Source organism: Staurois parvus, unplaced genomic scaffold (assembly GCF_062004578.1).
Source record: "Staurois parvus isolate SC_StPar_1 unplaced genomic scaffold, SC_StPar_1.0 ptg002325l, whole genome shotgun sequence".
Taxonomy (NCBI): Eukaryota; Metazoa; Chordata; class Amphibia; order Anura; family Ranidae; genus Staurois; species Staurois parvus.
This window is the reverse complement of record NW_028320121.1, coordinates 14,202-39,219: the sequence shown is the minus strand read 5'-3', so window position 1 is coordinate 39,219 and position 25,018 is coordinate 14,202. Positions and strand designations below refer to the sequence as shown.

The following is a 25,018-nucleotide window of genomic DNA, read 5'->3' as shown; positions in this document are numbered from 1 at the left end:
AATATGGCGGCAGGGCGGCACGGGCAGGCAAAATCACGTTTTAAAACGTGTGTTTTGTAAACAGGTAGGGGGCGCGCGCGAGGCGCGCCGCCGCCCTACCTGTCCCGCCGATCGCAGCCGCGGATGTCAGTCGCCGGGTCACAGCCGGTCCTTACCGGCTATCTCTCGGCGGCAATCAGTGACAGAGAGCACAGCTGCAGTAGCTGTGCTTTCTGTCACTTCCCTGACAGCTCGAGCACAAGCTGATCGGGACAGAAGAGTTTCTCTCTCCCGATCAGCCTGTCTCCATCCAGTACACCCCCCCCCCCTAGTAAAACACTCCCCTCACACAGATAACCCTTAAAAAAAAAAATAAAGTTAACCCCTTCCTCCCCAGTGCCATTAGTACAGTGTCAGTGTTTTTTTTTTTTTTTGCACTTATCACTGTATTGGTGTCACTGGGGATGTCAGTGACCCCAAGTCAGTTCACCCCCCCCTCAGTGTCAGAATGTCCGCCGCAGTCCCGCCATAAGTCACTGATCGCCGCCATTATTAGTATAAAAAAAACTAAAAATCCCAGTATCTTTCCCGCCATTTGTAAACGCTATAACTTTCACGTAAACCAATTAATTTACACGTATTGGGTTTTTTTTTTTTAGCAAAGACGTCGCAGAATGCATTTTGGCAGAAATAAATGACTAAATTTGATTTTATAATTTTTTTTACTGGACATGTTTTATAGCAAAAAGTCCAAAATATTGTTTTTTTTTCCTTAAAATTGTCAGCCTTTTTTTTTTATAGCGCAAAAAATAACAACCGGCACAGGCGATCAAATACCACCGAAAGAAAGCTCAATTTGTGCGGAAAAAAAGGATGTAAATTTCATTTATGTACCGTATTGCATGACCGCACAATTGTCCGTTAAACTAGCGCAGCGCTGTATAGCAGAAAAATGGCGTAAATTGCAGTATCTCTCCCATAGTTTGTAGACGCTATAACTTCACACAAAGCAATCAATATACACTTATTGGGATTTTTTTTACCAAAAACATGGAGCAGAATACATTTTAGCCTAAATTTATAACCAACTTGGAGTTTACTATATATTTTTGATAGCTTAAAGTAAAAAATATCGTTTTTCTTCAAAATTTTTGGCCTTTTTTTGGTCATAGCGTGAAAAATAAAAAGCGCACAGGTGATCAAATACCACCGAAAGAAAGCTCTATTTGTGTGAAAAAAAGGATGTAAATTTTGTTTGGGTGCAGCGTTGCATGACCGCGCAATTATCAGTTGAATTAGTGCAGCGCCGAGTAGCAAAAAGAGGCGTGGTCATTAAGGGGGGGGGTAAATCCTCAGGAGGGGGAGGGGTTAATATATTAGTGAATGTTTTCCTGCAGCAGTCACATCCAAGTCGCACCCATCCAAAGTTGTGTCAAAGTTGTGCTCCAAAGTCGCACAACGTTGGGGTCGTACTCAGGGGGTGTGTTTACCACAAGGCATTTGCCTAGGGCAGCATTTTTCAGGGGGGGCAGCACCACTCCTCGGAAGAAGGGACCCATGCGGCACGGGGACCAGGTGGGATCTGAGAGAGGCTGCGGACTGCTTGTAGGTGTATGAAGAGCCTCAGAGACTCTCATTCCAGGGGATGTCTGGAGCTGTGAAGGTGAGTCTCTTTCTCTCACTGGGGGGGTGACTGGTAATGGAGGGTGGTGGTAGTGGAAGGCTTTCTCAGGTAGGGGGGTCAGGGGGGAGGTGGTGTTGGTTGGTGACGATCTATCCGTGGGAGGGGGGGCGCCGATTATTGTGTTGTCTAGAGCAGCACAAAACCTAAATGCCCCCCTGATTGTACTGGTGTGAAAATGTACAGTTGGCTGTGCTGTGTGTCGCAAGGCATGCTGGGACTCCTTTTTGAAGCCTTGGGACGTAGACGAGTCGATCTCTGCGATTTCTGGCGGTTCGGGGATCTTCGTTCTCACTTCTCTCTGTTACATTGTAGATCCTGAAGCGAGGATGTAACGTCAATGACCGGGACGGGCTGACAGACATGACTCTCCTACATTACACCTGCAAGTCCGGGGCGCAGGGGATCGGTGAGGATGCTGGTCGCTATGGACTCCTGGCGATCGATTTTCTAGCAATTTTTGGACTAATGACTGGTGTCGAGTATAGTCACAGCTCAGTAACCCCCTCATGGCTGACATAAAACAATTGTTACAGCAGACGTCCGTGTCCCCGCTGCAGTTGGGGGTTTTGCAGAGCAGCGTTGGCAGCTTTGCACATGCTCAGTTTTCAGTGAGGGATCATGGCTGAGCATTTCCTCCCTGTCGGTTCTGAGCAGCCCATGTGACTATAGAGTCACTCATGTGGGCGTGTACACAGTGGTAAAGGACTTCCTCCCTCCCTCCCCCCTCCTTCTCCATGCCCACTACCCAGCTAAGCATAATGGGGGGGTGGGATATTACATCTTGATTGATGGAGGCTTCACATCCATGTTATTCTAATGCCAGCCATAGATGGGTCAAAAATCGGCTGATTTTTCGCACCGTTAGTGGGTTAATTGGTCGGCTGTTTTTTGCACATTTTTTTTATCGGGCATGTTGGAAAAGTCACAGCCGATTTTCCCGGCAATGATGGGCAAATCGGCCGATCGTTTTACCGATTAAAAAAAAAAAGGGCATGAGCCGTGACCTGCAAGAAGAAGAAGAATTCCAGTCCGCTATTAGATACATTGTTGCAACCGCAAGACTTTTCATATAAAATATAATAGCAGACTGGAATTCTTAGGGACAGAAGTAATTATGGGGTTAAATGCCAGTCATGGATTTTTTTTTTTACCGTTGGTAGTAACGTTGGCCGATCGACCAACCGATTTTTTTCATTTTTTTTTTTTTTTTTTTTTTAAATGGCCGGTTTTCGACCCGTTTATGGCCTGCTTAAGACACAGCTCTCCAAACGTGTAACCAAAGGGCCAGTGTACTGTCCTTCAGACTTTAGGGGGCTAGTGGGAGTAAACAATGCCCCACCTTTGGTATCAGTTGGAGGAATACTGCTCCATCATTGGTGTCAGTGGGAGGAATAGTGCCCCATCATTGGTGTCAGTGGGAGGAATAGTGCCCCATCATTGGTGTCAGTGGGAGGAATAGTGCCCCGTCATTGGTGTCAGTGGGAGGAATAGTGTCCCATCATTGATGTCAGTGGGAGGAATAGTGCCCCGTCATTGGTATCAGTGGGAGGAATAGTGTCCCATCATTGGTGTCAGTGGGAGGAATAGTGCCCCATCATTGGTGTCAGTGGGAGGAATAGTGCCCCATCATTGGTGTCAGTGGGAGGAATAGTGCCCCACCTTTGGTATCAGTGGGAGGAATAGTGTCCCATCATTGATGTCAGTGGGAGGAATAGTGCCCCGTCATTGGTATCAGTGGGAGGAATAGTGCCCCATCATTGGTGTCAGTGGGAGGAATAGTGTCCCATCATTGGTGTCAGTAGGAGGAATAGTGCCCCATCATTGGTATCAGTGGGAGGAATAGTGCCCCATCATTGGTGTCAGTGGGAGGAATAGTGCCCCATCATTGGTGTCAGTGGGAGGAATAGTGCCCCATCATTGGGGTCAGTGGGAGGAATAGTGCCCCATCATTGGTGTCAGTGGGAGGAATAGTGCCCCATCATTGGTGTCAGTGGGAGGAATAGTGCCCCATCATTGGTGTCAGTGGGAGGAATAGTGCCCCATCATTGGTATCAGTTGGAGGAATAGTGCCCCATCATTGGTGTCAGTGGGAGGAATAGTGCCCCATCATTGGTGTCAGTGGGAGGAATAGTGCCCCATCATTGGTGTCAGTGGGAGGAATAGTGCCCCATCATTGGTGTCAGTGGGAGGAATAGTGCCCCATCATTGGTGTCAGTGGGAGGAGGAAAAGTGCCCCTTTGTTGGTGTCAGTGGGAGGAATAGTGCCCCGTCGTGGGTGTCATTGGGAGGAATAGTGCCCCTTTGTTGGTGTCAGTGGGAGGAATAGTGCCCCTTCGTTGGTGTCAGTGGGAGGAATAGTGCCCCATCGGTGGTGTCAGTGGGACACATAGTTGCAGCGCCCGCTCTCACACACGTGTGGTCTGCTCTCTCTCACACACGTGTGGTCTGCTCTCTCTCACACACGTGTGGTCTGCTCTCTCTCACACACGTGTGGTCTGCTCTCTCTCACACACGTGTGGTCTGCTCTCTCTCACACACGTGTGGTCTGCTCTCTCTCACACACGTGTGGTCTGCTCTCTCTCACACACGTGTGGTCTGCTCTCTCTCACACGTGTGGTCTGCTCTCTCTCCCACACGTGTGGTCTGCTCTGCTCTCTCTCCCACACGTGTGGTCTGCTCTGCTCTCTCTCACACACGTGTGGTCTGCTCACACACACAGGGGACGCAGATACGGCAGCCAAGTTTGCTTCTCATCTGATTGACATCGGGGCGGATATAAGCCTGAGAAGCCGCTGGACCAACATGAACGCCCTGCACTACGCCTCATACTTCGACGTCCCGGAGTTGGTCCACGTCATCCTGAAAGCTTCCAAACCAAAAGGTAAGAGGAGCTTCTAGGGGGCCGAAGATGGGAAATGACCCTTCAGAACCCTTGGAAAGGGCTTGGCCACGCGGACGGCTGTAGGTGGTCTTCACTGACTCCATGCTAAGCACTGCCTGCAGGAGATGCACCGTCCAAGCTGGATCCAGTGCTGAGCACGGTGTCAGAGCATTTCCATCCGCTGATATGTACAGTTGTGCTCCAAAGTCTCCCTCCTCTGGCAGAAATTGTGGAATTTTGGCATTGATGGTGAAAATCTGACTGATCCTGCCAAAAATCTGTCTTTTATTGAAGGATAGTGATGATAGGAAGCCATTTATGATCACATCGTTGTTTGGCTCCTTTTTTAAATCCTAATAACAGAAATCCCCAAATGGCCCGGATCAGAAGTCTCCGCCCCCGGATCAGAAGTCTCCGCCCCCTGGGATGTTCGGCCTTGGTACAGACACACAAGGGGACACACACAGGGCACAATGGCAATTAAAAGGTTAATTTCCCACATATGTGACTTTTTTAAATTGCAATTAGTATCTGTGTATAAATAGTCAATGGGTTTGTTCGCTCTCACGTGGATGCAGGATATACTGAGCCATGGGGAGCAGATAAGAACTGTCAAAGGACCTGCGTAACAAGGGCATGGAACTTTAAAAAGATGGAAAAGGATATAGAAAGATATTGAAAGCCTTGAATAGGCCAGTCAGTGCTGTTCAATCACCTATTAAGAAGTGGAAAGTTCAGGGATCTCTTGATACCAAGCCAAGGTCAGGTAGACTGAGAAAGATTGCAGCCATAACTGCCAGAAGAATTGTTCGGGATACAAAGAAAAAACCCCACAAGTATCCTCAAGAGAAATACAGGCTGCTCTGGGAAAAGATGGTGTGTTTTTTTTTTTTTTTCAAGCAGCACAATACGACATACTTGAACAAAAATGAGCTGCATGGTGGAGTTGCCAGAAAGAAGTCTTTATGGAGCCAATGTCCCACAAAAGCCCGGTGAGGTGTGTCAAGGTGTCGTCGGGCATATTGTAACCAGGATTTTTTGCCAAAAAGAAGCCTTTACTGCTGCAACAAAGCCCGGTTACAATATGCCCGACAACACCTTGACACGCCTCACCGGGCTTTTGTGGGACATTGGCTCAGTAAAGACTTCCTTCTGGCAACTCGGCCATGCAGCTCATTTTTGTTGAAGTATGGTTCTATTGTGCTCCTTGAAACAACTGCACCGTCATTTTCCAGAGCCTCCTGTATTTCTCCTGAGGTTACCTGTGGGGGCTTTTTATTTGTATCCCCACCAATTCTTCTGTGATCTTTCTTGGTCTACCTGACCTTGCCTTGGTATCCAGAGATCCCTGAATTTGCCACCTGTTAAGTGATTGAACAGAACTGACTGACATATTCATGGCTTTGGATACCTTTTTTATATCCTTTTCCATCTTTATAAAGTTACCTTGTTACCCAGGTCTTTTGACAGTTCTTTTCTGCTCCCCATGGCTCAGTATCTAGCCTGCTCAGTGCATCCACGTGAGAGCGAACACACTCATTGACTGTTTATACACAGATACTAATTGCAATTTAAAACAGATGTGGGAAATTAACAGTTTAACCCCTTCCAGTCCGGACACTTTTACCCCTCTTCCTGACCAGGGCAATTTTCAGCTTTTAGCGCTATCACGCTTTGAATGACAATTGTGCAGTCATGCAACACTGTACCCAAATGAATTTTTTACCATTTTTTTGAGACAGATAAAGCTTTATTTTGGTGGTATTTATTCACCACTGGGATTTGTATTTTTTTTGCTATGTAAATGAAATGTCCAAAAATTTTGAAAAAAAGTGTTTTTTTTTATAAAATTTTGCAAATAAATAATATTTCATCATAAATCTTAGCCAAAATTTATTCCGTTATCTTTTTAGTAAAAAAAAAAAATCCAAATTAGTTTATAAGCAAAAATTATAATTTTTAAACATTTTTTTTTACATTTTTATTTTATTTTTTTATATTATTTTTTTTTTTTATAATTTTTTTTTTACATACTGTCACCCTAGCAGTAGTGTCACCATGGTGACACTGTACTACTTGTGGGGGGTGATGAAGATTTTTTTTTTTTTACACTGATTGCTTTTACACCCATATAGGATGTAAAAGCAATCATTTCTCTTTCTCTCTGTGTGCATTCTTGCAGCCATTGAGAAGTACTGAGTGAGCTGTGATTGGTCACAGCTTGTCACATGGTACAAGGCTTTTGTGAATAGCCTTGTACCATGTGACCTCTGTGATCATTCACAGATTTCACACGTAGTAAGCAATGATGTCAGAAGTGACATCTTGCTTACTACTTTGCATGTGATCACTGATTGGCCAATCAGTGATCACATAATCGGGACCTCGTACAGAGGTCCCGTCCGACGATCGGTGTTTCACTGTGTCCGGAGGACACAGCGGGCACCGGATCGCGGTGCTGCGCGCTCCCAGGGAGCGCGCACAAGCAGGGTGCTGGGAGACCGTTTATAGATGTCCACCCGACCCTGCAGTGCCACCGTCCGGCCGCTTATATACAACGGCCGGACGGGAGGTGATTAATTGCCATTGTACCCTGTGTGTGTCACCTTGTGGGTCTGTACCAAGGACGAAACATTCCAGGGGGCGGAGACTTCTGATCCGGGCCATTTGGGGATTCCTGTTATCACTGAATTTTCCACTTCTTAATAAGTGATTGAACAGAACTCACTGGCCTATGCAAGGCTTTGGATATCTTTGTATATCCTTTTCCATCTTTATAAAGTTACCTTGTTACGCAGGTCTTTTGACAGTTCTTTTCTGCTTCCCGTATCCCCCTCCCAGCTGTAATAAAGGAAGTGGTTGGGTATGCATGTGCATCGCAGACTCCAGTATGCCCATCCTATGTCATGCATTAGCAGTGCAGGAAGGGGGCGCCGTTCTCCTCCCTGCCCGGGGTGCTGGACAGACTCGTCCCGGTACCCTGTCCATGATTGACCGCACGGACTCGGATAAATTTGCTGAATTGACACTGGCTATCCTTCAACCCAAAAGTCTGGTGGCCTCTAGTGGCAGAAAATAAAACCTGCAGGCTACAGCTCCAGTGTGAAGGTAGGTATTGCAGAAGGAGTTGCTTTTTATACACGGCTCAGAAAATTAAAGGAAGACTTTGTGATCCGAGTCTAGCAGCACGTCAGTGAAACTCCTGGGATATGGATCTGGTCAGGTAAGTCACAGAGGGGGTTGTTCATCAGTTTCAGCTGCTTTGGTGTTCATGAAATGAACAACAGGTGCACTAGATGGGCAATAACGGGACGACCCCCAAAACAGGAATGGTTTTACAGGTGGTGGCCACTGACTTTTTTTTTTTTTTCCCTCCTCATCTTTTCTGACTGTTTTTCACTCGTTTTGCATTTGGCTCGGGTCAGTGTCACTACTGGTAGCATGAGGCCATACCTGGACCCTACAGAGGTTGCACAGGCAGTCCAACTCCTCCAGGATGGCACATCAATACCTGGCACTGCCAGAAGGTTTGCTGTGTCTCCCAGCACAGTCTCAAGAGCATGGAGGAGATTCCAGGAGACGAGAGCATGGAGGAGATTCCAGGAGACGAGAGCATGGAGGAGATTCCAGGAGACGAGAGCATGGAGGAGATTCCAGGAGACGAGAGCATGGAGGAGATTCCAGGAGACAAGAGCACGGAGGAGATTCCAGGAGACGAGAGCATGGAGGAGATTCCAGGAGACAGGCAGTTCCTCTAGGAGGGCTGGACAGGGCCATAGAAGGTCCTTAACCCATCAGCAGGACCGGTATCTGCTCCTTTGTGGAAGGAGGACCAGGATGAGCCCTGCCAGAGCCCTACAAAATGACCTCCAGCAGGCCACTGGTGGGAATGTCTCTGACCAAACAATCAGAAACAGACTTCATGAGGGTGACCTGAGGGCCCGACGTCCTCTAGTGGGCCCTGTGCTCACTGCCCGGCACCATAGAGCTGGATTGGCATTGGCCATTGAACACCAGAATTGGCAGGTCCACCACTGGCACCCTGTGCTTTTCACAGATGAGAGCAGGTCCACCCTGAGCACATGTGACAGACGTGAAAGGGTCTGGAGAAGCCGTGGAGAACGTTCTGCTGCCTGTAACATGGTTCAGCATGACCGTATTGGTGGTGGGTCAGTGATGGTCTGGGGAGGCATCTCCATGGAGGGACACACAGACCTCTACAGGCTAGACAATGGCACCCTGACTGCCATTAGGTATGGGGATGAAATCCTTGGACCCATTGTCAGACCCTACACTGGTGCAGTGGCTCCTGGGTTCCTCCTGGTGCGGTGGCTCCTGGGTTCCTCCTGGTGCGGTGGCTCCTGGGTTCCTCCTGGTGCGGTGGCTCCTGGGTTCCTCCTGGTGCGGTGGCTCCTGGGTTCCTCCTGGTGCAGTGGCTCCTGGGTTCCTCCTGGTGCGGTGGCTCCTGGGTTCCTCCTGGTGCAGTGGCTCCTGGGTTCCTCCTGGTGCGGTGGCTCCTGGGTTCCTCCTGGTGCGGTGGCTCCTGGGTTCCTCCTGGTGCGGCGGCTTCTGGGTTCCTCCTGGTGCGGTGGGTCCTGGGTTCCTCCTGGTGCAGGACAATACCCGGCCTCATGTAGGGAGAGTATGCAGGCAGTTCCTGGAGGATGAAGGAATTGATACCATTGAATGGCCCCCACGCTCACCTGACCTAAATCCAATAGAACCCCTCTGGGATGTCATGTTTCGGTCCATCCGACGCCACCAGGTTGCACCTCAGACTGTCCAGGAGCTCAGTGATGCCCTGGTCCAGATCTGGGAGGAAATCCCCCAGGACACCATCCGTGGTCTCATTAGGACCCTCCCCCGACATTGTCAGGCATGCATACAAGCACGTGGGGGCCACACAGACTACTGAGGACCATTCTGAGTTGCTGCAATGACATTTCACCAACATGGACTGCATCATTTCTTCACTTTGATTTTCGGGGTGTCTTTGAATTCAGTCCTCTGTAGGTCGATCATTTTAAACCAATGATGGGGCGTCCTTACATTCCTCACCCATCCCCCGTCCATGTCAGTATAGAGATCCAGCAGGAGATTCCTCCTCATTCAGATCTCAATGGGGAACAAAGTCTTCCTTTCAGTTATTTGAGCCGTGTACTTTAATAAAAACAAACAAACAAACTTCCTTTGACCTGTTTAGTGAATGTGGAGGTAGTTGCGATTGCACGGTCATGCCGCAGTGTTGAGCTCTCAGCATGTTTGCCTCTCAGGGAGGAAAGTAATCCATGTACATCCGCTGTGACCGTTTAGCTCCCCCGTGTGAATTCCCGCAGTGGAATGGATGTTGTATTTCCTGTGAGATGTCGCAGTTCTGCGTCCCGTCGCCCCGCTGTGACTTTTCTGTTTTCCCTTCAGATGTGGATGCCACCTGCAGTGACTTTGATTTCGGGACGGCGCTGCACATTGCCGCTTCAAACCTGTGCTTGGGAGCCGCCAGATCCCTGCTGGAGAACGGAGCCAATCCCGCCTTCCGGGTAAGAGCGCACACAGACTAATTGGCAAACGTTACCACCTGCGCCGGGGAAGACAAACGGCGAGCCGCTCATTTCCCGACTTCTGATGACTTTGGGGGGAATCGTACGCGGCGTGGAGAGAACGCGGTGGGATTTATTTACCAGCTTCATAGCTTGTGGGATTATCCTCTGCACACCTGAGGGGGGGGGGGGATATGTATAAAAATGTGTTGTGAATGTTTTGGCGAGGAAGTCGCGAATTATCCTTGTAATGTGTGAGATGTCAGGTGGTTTTGTGGCCTTTTGCAGGGCGAATGTAACATTCCCTAACATTCATTAGCCGTATGAATATTCAGACAGAACATTCGACCAGAATAGAAAATAGGCAACACTGGAGGCCCAGAACATCCAGCCAGACGAGGGAATAATATCAGGAAGATCTCCGCCAAGTGTATGGAGATTCCTGGGATCACCACTGACAGTCATGAATGAGCAACTGCAGAGAGTGATCTGATATACAGAATGGATACAATGTTGCAGAGAGTGATCTTATATACAGATTGGATACATTGTGGCAGAGAGTGATCTGATATACAGAATGGATACAATGAGAGAGAGAGAGCGAGAGAGAGAGAGAGAGAGATGGATGATATACAGAATGGATACAATGTTGCAGAGAGTGATCTGATATACAGAATGGATACATTGTTGCAGAGAGAGAGAGAGAGAGAGAGAGAGAGAGAGAGAGAGAGAGAGAGAGAGCGAGCTGATATACAGATTGGATACATTGTGGCAGGGAGTGATCTGGTATACAGAATGGATACAATGTTGCAGAGAGTGATCTGATATACAGAATGGATACATTGTTGCAGAGAGAGAGAGAGAGAGAGAGAGGGCTGATATACAGATTGGATACATTGTGGCAGGGAGTGATCTGATATACAGAATGGATACAATGTTGCAGAGAGTGATCTGATATACAGAATGGATACATTGTTGCAGAGAGTGATCTTATATATAGAATGGATACATTGTTGCAGAGCGTGAACTGATATACAGAATGGATACATTGTTGCAGAGAGTGATCTGATATACAGAATGGATACAATGTTGCAGAGAGTGATCTTATATATAGAATGGATACATTGTTGCAGAGCGTGAACTGATATACTTTATATATTTAGTATTTTTTACACATTTGTTTGTATTCTCCAGCCTGTAATAACAGTTTGGTCATTTTTTTTTAAATATTTGCCAATTAAACCGTAAATGTGAAACAAAATGCTTTCTATATGCAGATAAATCCCAGTTCTTGTTGATGACAGGTGGAGGTAACTCTGGCCGGCTCCTCGGCTCCATTGACCTCCTGCCATGGAAGGGTTAATAGGCGGCACGTTTGGTAGGATGACTGAGTTATAGATCTCCAGTGTAGCTGTGTCCCTATCAGGTGGTGGCAGCAGGTAGCTCCGCCCTCACGCAGTGGTGGTAGCAGGTAGCTCCGCCCTCACGCGGTGGTGGTGTGAACGTTCCCACGCTCCCTCCGAGGAAGGCGGGCTCAGAAACATTCCACGCCCCTTGGGGTGGTGACAACGTCCCGCGTCGGTCGTTAGGCGGTAACACCAAAAACAGATGTAAGGATCGAAATTGCACATTTATACATGAAACGTGTTTCACCTTTTTGTGACCATTTTGAGGTTTTCTCACCCCTTTCCTTCCTGAACGGATAGCGGGTGAAAGAAATCGTACATCTATCTGCACTCCTTGTATAAAGGGAGGAAGCGGGGCCAATTCTTGTCCAGGGGCCCCGGGTTCATTCACACCTGTTCTCTCTTCCTCTTGGCTCCCTGTACAGGAAGACGAATACACATTGGGATGAGTATAGAGACTTTTTTTTTTTTTGGTGTTTTTGTTGTGTTTTGTGGTGTCCTAGAAACCTGCGTCTCTTAACCTCTTCATTACCGAGGTCAAAACAGATCCCAAATCCCAACGCCGAAACCCGAGTTAGTAAATCTGTATCATCGCAGCTATTTTGTGTATCCAGGTGGATTATACCATGGGGTTTTTTTTCGACCTTTATTTGGTGGTAAATGGTAACAGATATATCCTGATTTTGTTCGATTGGCAAATAAAAAACGGACAGATTAAAAAAATATGATTTTTTTTTAAATGAAACTGTATATTTTATTTCTTGCTGGTACCATAAAAGAACAACCCAAAATAAATTCTTCTACTCCTGGCGATCGCAATGATACCACACACAGTTGGGTCCAGATATATTCGGGCACAGGCACAATTTTTAGTTTGTTTTTTTTAGGTATTTACCAAAACATATTCCAGCTGTAGTTCTATGATGGATCTGGGCGGACGGTGCGCACTCTCAGGGGTAATTTGAGGGTTTGTACATCCACAGTGGGGGAACGGTTTAGGAATTACAGCTCTTAAGAGTAGCCATCCCCCCTTTTTCACCAAAAGTAGTTCCAGTGAAGGGAACTCTTAAGGTGACATTTTGGACAATTTCATGCTCCCAACTTTGTGGGAGGAGTTTGGGGATGGCCCCTTCCTGTTCCAACATGACCGCCCACCAGTGCACAAAGCAAGGTCCATAAAGACATGGAGGAGCCAGTTTGGGGTGGAGGAACCAGGGGCGGACTGACAACTCATGGGGCCCCTGGGCAATAGGGGATCATGGGGCCCCTGTGTCCTTGCCCAAACTCAAAAAAGCCTATGAAAAAGGTACCAGGGGCATCTCATGGGGCCCCTTACTGACCCCGGGCCCTCGGGCAGTGCTCAAGTTTCCAAATGGTCAGTCCGCTCCTAGGATGAACTTGACTGTCCTGCACAGAGTCCTGACCTCAACCCCATAGAACACCTTTGGGATGAATTAGAGCGGAGACTGCGAGCCAGGCCTCCTCCCCCGACATCAGTGCCTGACCTGACAAATGTGCTTCTGGAAGAATGGTCCAACCTTCCCATAGACACCCTCCTAAACCTTGTGGACGGCCTTCCCAGAAGAGTTGAAGCTGTTATAGCTGCAAAGGGCGGGGCCAACTCAATATTGAACCCTACGGACTAAGACTGGGGGGCCATTAAAGGTCATGTGTGGGGAAAGGGCGGGGCCAACTCAATATTGAACCCTATGGACTAAGACTGGGGGGGCCATTAAAGGTCATGTGTGTGGAAAGGCAGTGGGCCCAATACTTTGGGCAATGCAGTCAGGCAAGTACCGTTCTCCTGGCTACCGCCAAACCCAGACACGTCCATCGGATTGCCAGACAGAGAAGCGTGATTGGTCACTCCAGAGAACACGCCTCCACTGCTCTAGAGTCCAGTGGCGGCGTGCTTTACACCACAGCATCCAACGCTTTGCATTGCACTTGGTGATGGAAGGCTTGGATGCAGCTGCTCGGCCATGGAAACCCATTCCATGAAGCTCTCTACGCACCAAGTTTGGAGGTCTTTAGCTATTGACTCTGCAGACAGTTGGCGACTTCTGCGCACTGTGCGCTTCAGCATGCGCTGACCCCGCCCTGTCATGTGACGTGGCCTACCACTTGGTGGCTGAGTGGCTGTTGTTCCCAGTGGCTTCCACTTTGTTATAATCCCACTAACAGTTGAGCGTGGAATATTTAGTAGCCAGAAAATGTCACGGATGGACTTATTGCCCAGGTGGCCACCTATCACGGGACCACGCTTGGAGTCACTGAGCTCCTGAGAGCGACCCATTCTTTCACCAATGTTTGTAGAAGCCGTCTGCATGCCTAGGGGCTTGATTGTATACACCTGTGTCCATGGAGGGGATTGGAACACCTGAATCTCATGATATGGAGGGGATTGGAACACCTGAATCACATGATTGGGGGGGATTGGAACACCTGAATCACATGATTGGGAGGGGATTGGAACACCTGAATCACATGATATGGAGGGGATTGGAACACCTGAATCACATGATATGGAGGGGATTGGAACACCTGAATCACATGATATGGAGGGGATTGGAACACCTGAATCACATGATATGGAGGGGATTGGAACACCTGAATCACATGATATGGAGGGGATTGGAACACCTGAGTCACATGATTGGGAGGGGATTGGAACACCTGAATCACATGATATGGAGGGCGGGGCCAATACTTTTGGCAATATAGTGTGTGTGTATATTCATAATTTTTTTTTTTTTAATAACAAACGTAATACTTTCTCTGTATTTATTGTTCTGCACAGAGCAGCCCCGATCCCCCCCCTCCTTGGGTCCCTGCTGAGAGCCCCCAAAGCATACTGCACTCGTGGGCTCACTCCGGTGCCAGCTCTGTGTGTCCATAGGCACACAGAGCGAGGCTCAGCCCCCCCAGGTCCTTTTTCACTGACTGCGATTGACAGCAGCAGGGACCAATGGCTCCTGCTGCTGTCTCTGAGCCACTGAGGAGGGAGAGAGCCAAGGGAGCCTTTGTTTTTTGGCATAGCTTTGGATGGAGATCGGACTCGGTAAGTCTAATGGTGGGCTGTGCGGATGGGTTGGGTTGGGGGGGGTTGGGTTGGGTGGGGGGGGGGGATAAATGCATGCTGAAAGTTGTGTTTTTTTTGTTTTTTTTTAAATCTAGATAAAAACCTTTTGCTTACAGAACCACTTTAAAGGTCCACTTCTAGGTTCTGTTTTTTTTAATAACCAGCTGTGAACTTTTTTTGTAAATTAAAACTTGAAGCGTCGCCCCCAAGGGACTCGTCTCGTCTCTGAGCGGTCGACTTTCTGTGGATTTCCAGCACTTTGTAACCACATAGTAAATCTTCATGTCGGTATTCTAGTCAGCAGGAAACGTGAAGCGGAAATCCCCTCCTACTCTTCTCTGTTTCTTTTGTCTCGCTGACAATCTCTGTGTTCGATGAGAATTCGATGGCGGAGTTCTGACACCGTACGCTGGATGATGGACAGGCACACATGGGGGGGGGGGGATTTACTAAAGGCAAACAGACTGTGCACTCCAAGTGCAATTGCTCCAGAGCTTAGTAAATGAGGTGACACTTCACTTTGCATAGAATACCCAATCACAGGCAAGGAAAATTTAACAGCATTTTTGCTTGCACATGATTGGATGATGGGAGTCATCAGAGCTTCTGCTCATTGACTAGGCTCTGGAGCAACCGCACTTGCAAAGTACACAGTCTAATTGCCTTTAAATCCACCCCCTTGTTCCTTAAAGTGACAGCTGAGCCCCCCTGTGAAAGGAGCAGCTAGAGGCTCACCTCCCCGGAAGGTCAAGATGCAAATCTTTTTTTTTTGTTTTTTTTTTTCATTTTTTTCTTTTCTTTTTCATAATTTTTTCTGTTCTTTTTTCCCCTTTTTTTTTTTTTTGTTTTCATTACTTTTTCAGTTTTTTTATTTTCCTTTTTTTTCCCTATTTTTTTCATTATTTTTTCCTCTTTTTTTTTTTTTTTTTGCATGTATTTCCTTTTTTTTTTCCATTGTCATAACATATCAACTGACAGTTTTTAACAGCGAAAACTATGTGTATAGAAGGGACAGATTCCATCAGCAGCTATAGTGCCGCTCAGATATACAGCTATGGCAATGTTCTATGGTGGTTATCCGCTTCCCCCCCACAATGTACTGCAGATGGGCAGCTGCTGCAGGCAAAGCGGTGTGCCCGTACTTCACTGCTTACTCCCGGTTTCCCTCCAGCCAATGTACACTGTGATTGTACACCGCAGGAGCCTGTCAGCAAGCCCCAGCCATGATTCATGGCCGGGACCTGCTGATCAGCTGTGTCCAATCACAGCCCAGAGCTCTGTGTTGACAATCAACACAGAGCTCTGTACAGAGAGATCGATCTCAGTTTCTCATCCCTAGAAAGCAGGGATGAGAAACTGAGAGATCAGCTAGTAAAAGCATCACATTGTACACACATTACACATAGTTGGGCACACATTTAACCCTCTCCCAGCCAGTATCATTAGTACAGTGACCGTGTATAGTGTTCTCACCCATCACTGTATTAGTGTCATTGGTGATGTCAGTGGCAGTTAGTCCCCCCCCAGTGTCAGTTAGTGTCATATTTTCTGCCGCACTATCACAGTCCCATTAGTAGTATAACAAATATACACTGGAATTTGTATTTATATATTATATTTTGTAGGCCCAACAACGTTCACACAAACCAATCAATACACACTTATTGGGACTTTCTTATCCCAGACATGTAGCAGAATACATTTTACCCAAAATTTATGAAGAAATTATATATATATATATATATATATATATATATATATATATATTATTCTTTTTTTTGGTCTTTCTTAATTTATTTCTCAAAAAATAAAAACCCCCAGTGATGATAAAATACCACTAAATGTAACCTCTATTTGTGTGAAAAATGATATAAATGTAGTTTAGGTACAGTGTTGCATGACCGCGCAATTACCAGTTAAAGTAGCGCAGTTCTGAATAGGAAAAAATATGGCCTGGTCATGAAGGGGGTGAAACCTTCCAGAGCTGAAGTGGTTATACAGAGGAAGTCGTCAATAAACCGATCATTACAAATCGATCAGCGCTCTGTATCTACTTTTGTTTCTCATACAATGGGTCAGGTGGGTATAGTTACAGGCAGGGCTTTTCTTTCAGTGGGATCTCACTTCCAGGGCCTCCAGCACTGAATGTATGTAATTGTGGGGGGTGCTGGAGGGTCTTTGATGCTGGCTGCTGAGGAAATTTATTGTTTCAGAGGGTCTTATGTTGCCGGGGAGGGGGACTTGTGCTGCTGTAGGTTGAGGGAGGGGTCTATTGTTCCTGGTAGTTGGAGGGTCTATTGGTGGTGGTTGCTGGGAGATCGATTGTTCCTGGTGGGGGCAGAGATGAGTTCACCACAAGGCAAACAAGGCATTTGCCTAGGGCAGCATTTTTCAGGGGGGTGGCGAAAGAAGGGACAGAAGAAGGGTCACGCGGCATGGGGACCAAGTGGGATCTTGAGAGGCTACGGGATGCTTGACTGTATGCAGAGCCCGACTCTCATTCCCGGGGATGTCTCTTGCAGGATGGGGGTGTGTATGGGGGGCGGTGGAAGGTTCTCTCGGCCGGGGGTGGGGTTGGTTGGTGTTTGGTCATTGTCTGGCCCTCTCAATGGGGGAGTGTGGGTGATGTGGTGTTGATCAGTGTCAGGATTTCTCTGCGGGGGGGTGCGGGGCAGACATTTTTTGTGTTGTCTAGAGCAGCACAAAACCTAAATACAGTGGTCTGTCATTGCTTGGGTTGATGTACAGTTGCAAAAAAAGTATGTGAACCCCTTGGGATTACGTGGAGTTTTGCATGAATTTGGCATAAAATGTGCTCTGAACGTCATCTAAGTCACAACAATAGAAGAACACGGTCTTTTTTGTGTGTTTAGAAATATGTAAATACAATGTGTGTGTGTGAAAGTTACATCTTAAAAGCAGCCTCTCGCCCTGTATCTTACACTCTCTTTAGCTGTCTCAGGCTTTCTCCCTCTATCTTGATCACTCCCCCCCCCCCCCCCCCCAACCATTTTTCTTCCATTTACTTGTCAGTGTATCTTCTCTCCTTCCTCTCCTTTATCCAATTTCCCTTCTTTCCTTTCCCTTTTGTATCTCTTCCTCCTTCTCTCTCTCCTCTCATTCTCTTCACTTCTTGTTCTCTCTTCCTTTTCTTCTTTCTCTTCTCTTCCTCTTCTTCTCCTTCTCTCCTTCTCCTTCTCTCCTTCTCCTTTTCTACTTCTCTCGTGTTCTCTTCTTCTTCTCTTCTACTTCTCTTGTCTTCTCCTTCTCTTCGTCTTCTCCTTCTCATCTTCTCTTCTTCTCTCGTCTTCTCTTCTTCTCCTCTTCTCCTTCTCTCGTCTTCTCTTCTTCTCTTCTTCTCCTCTTCTCCTTCTCTCGTCTTCTCTTCTTCTCCTCTTCTCCTTCTCTCGTCTTCTCTTCTTCTCCTCTTCTCCTTCTCTCGTCTTCTCTTCTTCTTCTCCTCTTCTCCTTCCCTCGTCTACTCCTCTTCTCCTTCTCTCCTCTTCTCTTCTTCTCCTCTTCTCCTTCTCTCCTCTTCTCTTCTTCTCCTCTTCTCCTTCTCTCGTCTTCTCTTCTTCTCCTTCTCTCCTCTTCTCTTCTTCTCCTCTTCTCCTTCTCTCGTCTTCTCTTCTTCTCCTCTTCTCTTCTTCTCCTCTTCTCCTTCTCTCCTCTTCTCTTCTTCTCCTCTTCTCCTTCTCTCTTCTTCTCCTCTTCTCCTTCTCTCCTCTTCTCTTCTTCTCCTTCTCTCGCCTTCTCCTTCTCTCGCCTTCTCTTCTTCTCCTTCTCTCGCCTTCTCCTTCTCTCGCCTTCTTCTCTCGCCTTCTCTTTCTCTCGCCTTCTCTTTCTCTCGTCTTCTCCTTCTCTCGTCTTCTCCTTCTCTCGTCTTCTCCTTCTCTCGTCTTCTCTTCTTCTCACGTCTTCTCTTCTTCTCCTCTTCTCCTTCTCTCGTCTTCTCTTCTTCTCCTCTTCTTCTCCTCTTCTCCTTCTCTCGTCTTCTTCTCCTTCTCTCGTCCTCTTCTCTTCTTCTCCTCTTCTCCTTCTCTCCTCTTCTCTTCTTCTCCTCTTCTCCTTCTCTCGTCTTCTCTTCTTCTTCTCTTCTCCTTCTCTCCTCTTCTCTTCTTCTCCTTCTCTCGCCATCTCCTTCTCTCGCCTTCTCTTTCTCTCGCCTTCTCTTTCTCTCGTCTTCTCCTTCTCTCGTCTTCTCTTCTTCTCACGTCTTCTCTTCTTCTCCTCTTCTCCTTCTCTCGTCTTCTCTTCTTCTCCTCTTCTTCTCCTCTTCTCCTTCTCTCGTCTTCTTCTCTTCTTCTCCTTCTCTCGTCTTCTTCTCTTCTTCTCCTCTTCTCCTTCTCTCGTCTTCTTCTCTTCTTCTCCTCTTCTCCTTCTCTCGTCTTCTTCTCTTCTTCTCCTCTTCTCCTTCTCTCCTCTTCTTCTCCTCTTCTCCTTCTCTCGTCTTCTTCTCTTCTTCTCTTCTCCTTCTCTCGTCTTCTTCTCTTCTCCTTCTCTCGTCTTCTTCTCTTCTTCTCTTCTCCTTCTCTCGTCTTCTTCTCTTCTTCTCCTCTTCTCCTTCTCTCCTCTTCTTCTCTTCTTCTCCTCTTCTCCTTCTCTCCTCTTCTCTTCTTCTCCTCTTCTCCTTCTCTCCTCTTCTCTTCTTCTCCTCTTCTCCTTCTCTCCTCTTCTCTTCTTCTCCTCTTCTCCTTCTCTCCTCTTCTCTTCTTCTCCTCTTCTCCTTCTCTCGTCTTCTCTTCTTCTCCTCTTCTCCTTCTCTCGTCTTCTCTTCTTCTCTTCTTCTCCTTCTCTCGTCTTCTCTTCTTCTCCTCTTCTCCTTCTCTCGTCTTCTCTTCTTCTCCTCTTCTCCTTCTCTCGTCTTCTCTTCTTCTCCTCTTCTCCTTCTCTCGTCTTCTCCTCTTCTCCTCTTCTCCTTCTCTCGTCTTCTCTTCTTCTCCTCTTCTCCTTTTCTTCTCCTCTTCTCCTTCTCTCGTCTTCTCGTCTTCTCCTTCTCTCATCTTCTCTTCTTCTCCTCTTCTCCTTCTCTCGTCTTCTCCTCTTCTTCTCTCGTCTTCTCCTCTTCTTCTCTCGTCTTCTCTTCTTCTCTCGTCTTCTCTCCTTCTCTCGTCTTCTCTTCTTCTCTCGTCTTCTCTTCTTCTCTCGTCTTCTCTTCTTCTCTCGTCTTCTCTTCTTCTCTCGTCTTCTCTTCTTCTCCTCTTCTCCTTCTCTCGTCTTCTCCTCTTCTTCTCCTCTTCTCCTTCTCTCGTCTTTTCCTCTTCTCCTTCTCTCGTCTTCTCTTCTTCTCCTCTTCTTCTCTCGTCTTCTCCTCTTCTCTCTCTCTCGCCTTCTCCTTCTCTCGTCTTCTCTCCTTCTCTCGTCTTCTCTCCTTCTCTTCTCTTCTCCTCTCCTCTTCTCTTCTTCTCCTCTTCTCCTTCTCTCCTTTTCTCTTCTTCTCCTCTTCTCCTTCTCTCCTCTTCTCTTCTTCTCCTTCTCTCGCCTTCTCTTCTTCTCCTTCTCCTTCTCTCGCCTTCTTCTTCTCTCGCCTTCTCCTTCTCTCGCCTTCTCTTTCTCTCGCCTTCTCTTTCTCTCGTCTTCTCCTTCTCTCGTCTTCTCCTTCTCTCGTCTTCTCCTTCTCTCGTCTTCTCCTTCTCTCGTCTTCTCCTTCTCTCGTCTTCTCCTTCTCTCGTCTTCTCCTTCTCTCGTCTTCTCCTTCTCTCGTCTTCTCTTCTTCTCACGTCTTCTCTTCTTCTCCTCTTCTCCTTCTCTCGTCTTCTCTTCTTCTCCTCTTCTTCTCCTCTTCTCCTTCTCTCGTCTTCTTCTCCTTCTCTCGTCCTCTTCTCTTCTTCTCCTTCTCTCGTCCTCTTCTCTTCTTCTCCTCTTCTCCTTCTCTCCTCTTCTCCTTCTCTCCTCTTCTCTTCTTCTCCTCTTCTCCTTCTCTCGTCTTCTCTTCTTCTCCTCTTCTCCTTCTCTCCTCTTCTCTTCTTCTCCTTCTCTCGCCTTCTCTTTCTCTCGCCTTCTCTTTCTCTCGCCTTCTCTTTCTCTCGCCTTCTCTTTCTCTCGTCTTCTCCTTCTCTCATCTTCTCTTCTTCTCAAAACTCCACGTAATCCCAAGGGGTTCACATACTTTTTCTTGCAACTGTATATTGTGGCAGGAGGGCTATTTTTGTTGAGTGCACCTATGGTTGTTAGGGAGATCTGTTGTTGCTGGGGGGGGATATGTTGTTGGTTGCTGATGGGGTCTATTGTTCCTGACAGGGATCGGGAAGACAGGGAAGAATCGCTGTGGGAGTGGCAGCTACCACAATAAAACTTCAATTACTTTTGGAAGGTGTGTGTGTGTGTGTGTGTGTGTGGGGGGGGGGGGTATTGGGAGTCTAAGCTCCGGAGCAATTTCTGGGAGGGGTAGCAGGGAAAGCTGAGCTGCCCACAGAATGGCTAGATTACTTCTGTGATTGTTTTGAATTTTTCCACATTGCCTGTAGCTACGGAGGTCAGTGAGGGCTTATTATAAAGCTTATTTTCTGTGTGTTTAGAAATATGTAAATACAATGTGTGTGTGTGAAAGTTACATCTTAAAAGCAGCCTCTCGCCCTGTATCTTACACTCTCTTTAGCTGTCTCAGGCTTTCTCCCTCTATCTTGATCACTCCCCCCCCCCCCCCCAACCATTTTTCTTCCATTTACTTGTCAGTGTATCTTCTCTCCTTCCTCTCCTTTATCCAATTTCCCTTCTTTCCTTTCCCTTTTGTATCTCTTCCTCCTTCTCTCTCTCCTCTCATTCTCTTCATTTCTTGTTCTCTCTTCCTTTTCTTCTTTCTCTTCTCTTCCTCTTCTTCTCCTTCTCTCCTTCTCCTTCTCTCCTTCTCCTTTTCTACTTCTCTCGTGTTCTCTTCTTCTTCTCTTCTACTTCTCTTGTCTTCTCCTTCTCTTCGTCTTCTCCTTCTCATCTTCTCTTCTTCTCTCGTCTTCTCTTCTTCTCCTCTTCTCCTTCTCTCGTCTTCTCTTCTTCTCTTCTTCTCCTCTTCTCCTTCTCTCGTCTTCTCTTCTTCTCCTCTTCTCCTTCTCTCGTCTTCTCTTCTTCTTCTCCTTCCCTCGTCTTCTCCTCTTCTTCTCCTCTTCTCCTTCCCTCGTCTACTCCTCTTCTCCTTCTCTCCTCTTCTCTTCTTCTCCTCTTCTCCTTCTCTCCTCTTCTCTTCTTCTCCTCTTCTCCTTCTCTCCTCTTCTCTTCTTCTCCTCTTCTCCTTCTCTCGTCTTCTCTTCTTCTCCTCTTCTCCTTCTCTCCTCTTCTCTTCTTCTCCTCTTCTCCTTCTCTCGTCTTCTCTTCTTCTCCTCTTCTCCTTCTCTCCTCTTCTCTTCTTCTCCTCTTCTCCTTCTCTCCTCTTCTCTTCTTCTCCTCTTCTCCTTCTCTCCTCTTCTCTTCTTCTCCTTCTCTCGCCTTCTCTTCTTCTCCTTCTCTCGCCTTCTTCTCTCGCCTTCTCTTTCTCTCGCCTTCTCCTTCTCTCGCCTTCTCCTTCTCTCGTCTTCTCCTTCTCTCGTCTTCTCCTTCTCTCGTCTTCTCTTCTTCTCACGTCTTCTCTTCTTCTCACGTCTTCTCTTCTTCTCCTCTTCTCCTTCTCTCGTCTTCTCTTCTTCTCCTCTTCTTCTCCTCTTCTCCTTCTCTCGTCTTCTTCTCCTTCTCTCGTCCTCTTCTCCTTCTCTTCTTCTCCTCTTCTCCTTCTCTCGTCTTCTCTTCTTCTCCTCTTCTCCTTCTCTCCTCTTCTCTTCTTCTCCTTCTCTCGCCTTCTCCTTCTCTCGCCTTCTCTTTCTCTCGCCTTCTCTTTCTCTCGTCTTCTCCTTCTCTCGTCTTCTCCTTCTCTCGTCTTCTCTTCTTCTCACGTCTTCTCTTCTTCTCCTCTTTTCCTTCTCTTCTTCTCCTCTTCTTCTCCTCTTCTCCTTCTCTCGTCTTCTTCTCTTCTTCTCCTCTTCTCCTTCTCTCGTCTTCTTCTCTTCTTCTCCTCTTCTCCTTCTCTCCTCTTCTTCTCCTCTTCTCCTTCTCTCGTCTTCTTCTCTTCTTCTCTTCTCCTTCTCTCGTCTTCTTCTCTTCTCCTTCTCTCATCTTCTTCTCTTCTTCTCTTCTCCTTCTCTCGTCTTCTTCTCTTCTTCTCCTCTTCTCCTTCTCTCGTCTTCTTCTCTTCTTCTCCTCTTCTCCTTCTCTCCTCTTCTCTTCTTCTCCTCTTCTCCTTCTCTCCTCTTCTCTTCTTCTCCTCTTCTCCTTCTCTCCTCTTCTCTTCTTCTCCTCTTCTCCTTCTCTCGTCTTCTCTTCTTCTCCTCTTCTCCTTCTCTCCTCTTCTTTTCTTCTCCTCTTCTCCTTCTCTCGTCTTCTCTTCTTCTCCTTCTCTCGTCTTCTCTTCTTCTCCTCTTCTCCTTCTCTCATCTTCTCTTCTTCTCCTCTTCTCCTTCTCTCGTCTTCTCTTCTTCTCCTCTTCTCCTTCTCTCGTCTTCTCCTCTTCTCCTCTTCTCCTTCTCTCGTCTTCTCGTCTTCTCCTTCTCTCATCTTCTCTTCTTCTCCTCTTCTCTTCTTCTCCTCTTCTCCTTCTCTCGTCTTCTCTCCTTCTCTCGTCTTCTCTTCTTCTCTCGTCTTCTCTTCTTCTCTCGTCTTCTCTTCTTCTCTCGTCTTCTCTTCTTCTCTCGTCTTCTCTTCTTCTCTCGTCTTCTCTTCTTCTCCTCTTCTCCTTCTCTCGTCTTCTTCTCTTCTTCTCCTCTTCTTCTCCTCTTCTCCTTCTCTCGTCTTCTCCTCTTCTCCTTCTCTCGTCTTCTCTTCTTCTCCTCTTCTCCTTCTCTCGTCTTCTCCTCTTCTCTCTCTCTCGCCTTCTCCTTCTCTCGTCTTCTCTCCTTCTCTTCCCTCTTCTCCTTCTCTCCTCTTCTCTTCTTCTCCTCTTCTCCTTCTCTCCTCTTCTCTTCTTCTCCTCTTCTCCTTCTCTCCTCTTCTCTTCTTCTCCTTCTCTCGCCTTCTCTTCTTCTCCTTCTCTCGCCTTCTTCTTCTCTCGCCTTCTCCTTCTCTCGCCTTCTCCTTCTCTCGCCTTCTCCTTCTCTCGCCTTCTCCTTCTCTCGCCTTCTCTTTCTCTCGTCTTCTCCTTCTCTCGTCTTCTCTTCTTCTCACGTCTTCTCTTCTTCTCCTCTTCTCCTTCTCTCGTCTTCTCTTCTTCTCCTCTTCTTCTCCTCTTCTCCTTCTCTCGTCTTCTTCTCTTCTTCTCCTCTTTTCCTTCTCTCGTCTTCTTCTCTTCTCCTTCTCTCCTCTTCTTCTCCTCTTCTCCTTCTCTCCTCTTCTTCTCCTCTTCTCCTTCTCTCCTCTTCTTCTCCTCTTCTCCTTCTCTCCTCTTCTTCTCCTCTTCTCCTTCTCTCCTCTTCTTCTCCTCTTCTCCTTCTCTCCTCTTCTTCTCTTCTTCTCTTCTCCTTCTCTCGTCTTCTTCTCCTCTTCTCCTTCTCTCCTCTTCTTCTCTTCTTCTCTTCTCCTTCTCTCCTCTTCTTCTCTTCTTCTCCTCTTCTCCTTCTCTCGTCTTCTTCTCTTCTTCTCCTCTTCTCCTTCTCTCCTCTTCTCTTCTTCTCCTCTTCTCCTTCTCTCCTCTTCTCTTCTTCTCTTCTTCTCCTTCTCTCATCTTCTCTTCTTCTCCTCTTCTCCTTCTCTCGTCTTCTCTTCTTCTCCTCTTCTCCTTCTCTCGTCTTCTCTTCTTCTCCTCTTCTCCTTCTCTCGTCTTCTCCTCTTCTCCTCTTCTCCTTCTCTCATCTTCTCTTCTTCTCCTCTTCTCCTTTTCTTCTCCTCTTCTCCTTCTCTCGTCTTCTCCTCTTCTCCTTCTCTCGTCTTCTCTTCTTCTCCTCTTCTCCTTCTCTCGTCTTCTCCTCTTCTCCTCTTCTCCTTCTCTCGTCTTCTCTTCTTCTCCTCTTCTCCTTTTCTTCTCCTCTTCTCCTTCTCTTGTCTTCTCCTCTTCTCCTTCTCTCGTCTTCTTCTCTTCTCCTTCTCTCGTCTTCTCCTCTTCTTCTCTTCTCCTTCTCTCGTCTTCTTCTCTTCTTCTCTTCTCCTTCTCTCGTCTTCTTCTCTTCTTCTCCTCTTCTCCTTCTCTCGTCTTCTCTTCTCCTTCTCTCGTCTTCTCTTCTTCTCTTCTTCTCCTTCTCTCGTCTTCTCTTCTTCTCCTTCTCTCATCTTCTCTTCTTCTCCTCTTCTCCTTCTCTCGTCTTCTCCTCTTCTCCTTCTCTCGTCTTCTCCTCTTCTCCTCTTCTCCTTCTCTCGTCTTCTCTTCTTCTCCTCTTCTCCTTTTCTTCTCCTCTTCTCCTTCTCTCGTCTTCTCGTCTTCTCCTTCTCTCGTCTTCTCCTCTTCTCCTTCTCTTGTCTTCTCCTCTTCTCCTTCTCTCGTCTTCTCCTTCTCTCGTCTTCTCTCGTTCTCTCGTCTTCTCTCGTTCTCTCGTTCTCTCGTCTTCTCTTCTTCTCTCG

The 25,018-nt window shown here is 47.2% G+C and overlaps 1 protein-coding gene across 1 annotated transcript in view; it reads left to right on the top strand.

Annotated features, from left to right (window-relative positions):
- Positions 1–25,018, top strand: part of LOC149431254 (CAP-Gly domain-containing linker protein 4-like) — a gene marked incomplete at its 3' end in the record, with an annotated part of 75,931 nt that overhangs the window by 37,745 nt on the left and 13,168 nt on the right. Inside the window, 3 exon segments of the mRNA XM_089665750.1 lie at positions 1,976–2,069; positions 4,383–4,544; positions 9,963–10,081. Of these exon segments, the coding sequence (XP_089521876.1) occupies positions 1,976–2,069; positions 4,383–4,544; positions 9,963–10,081 (375 nt within the window).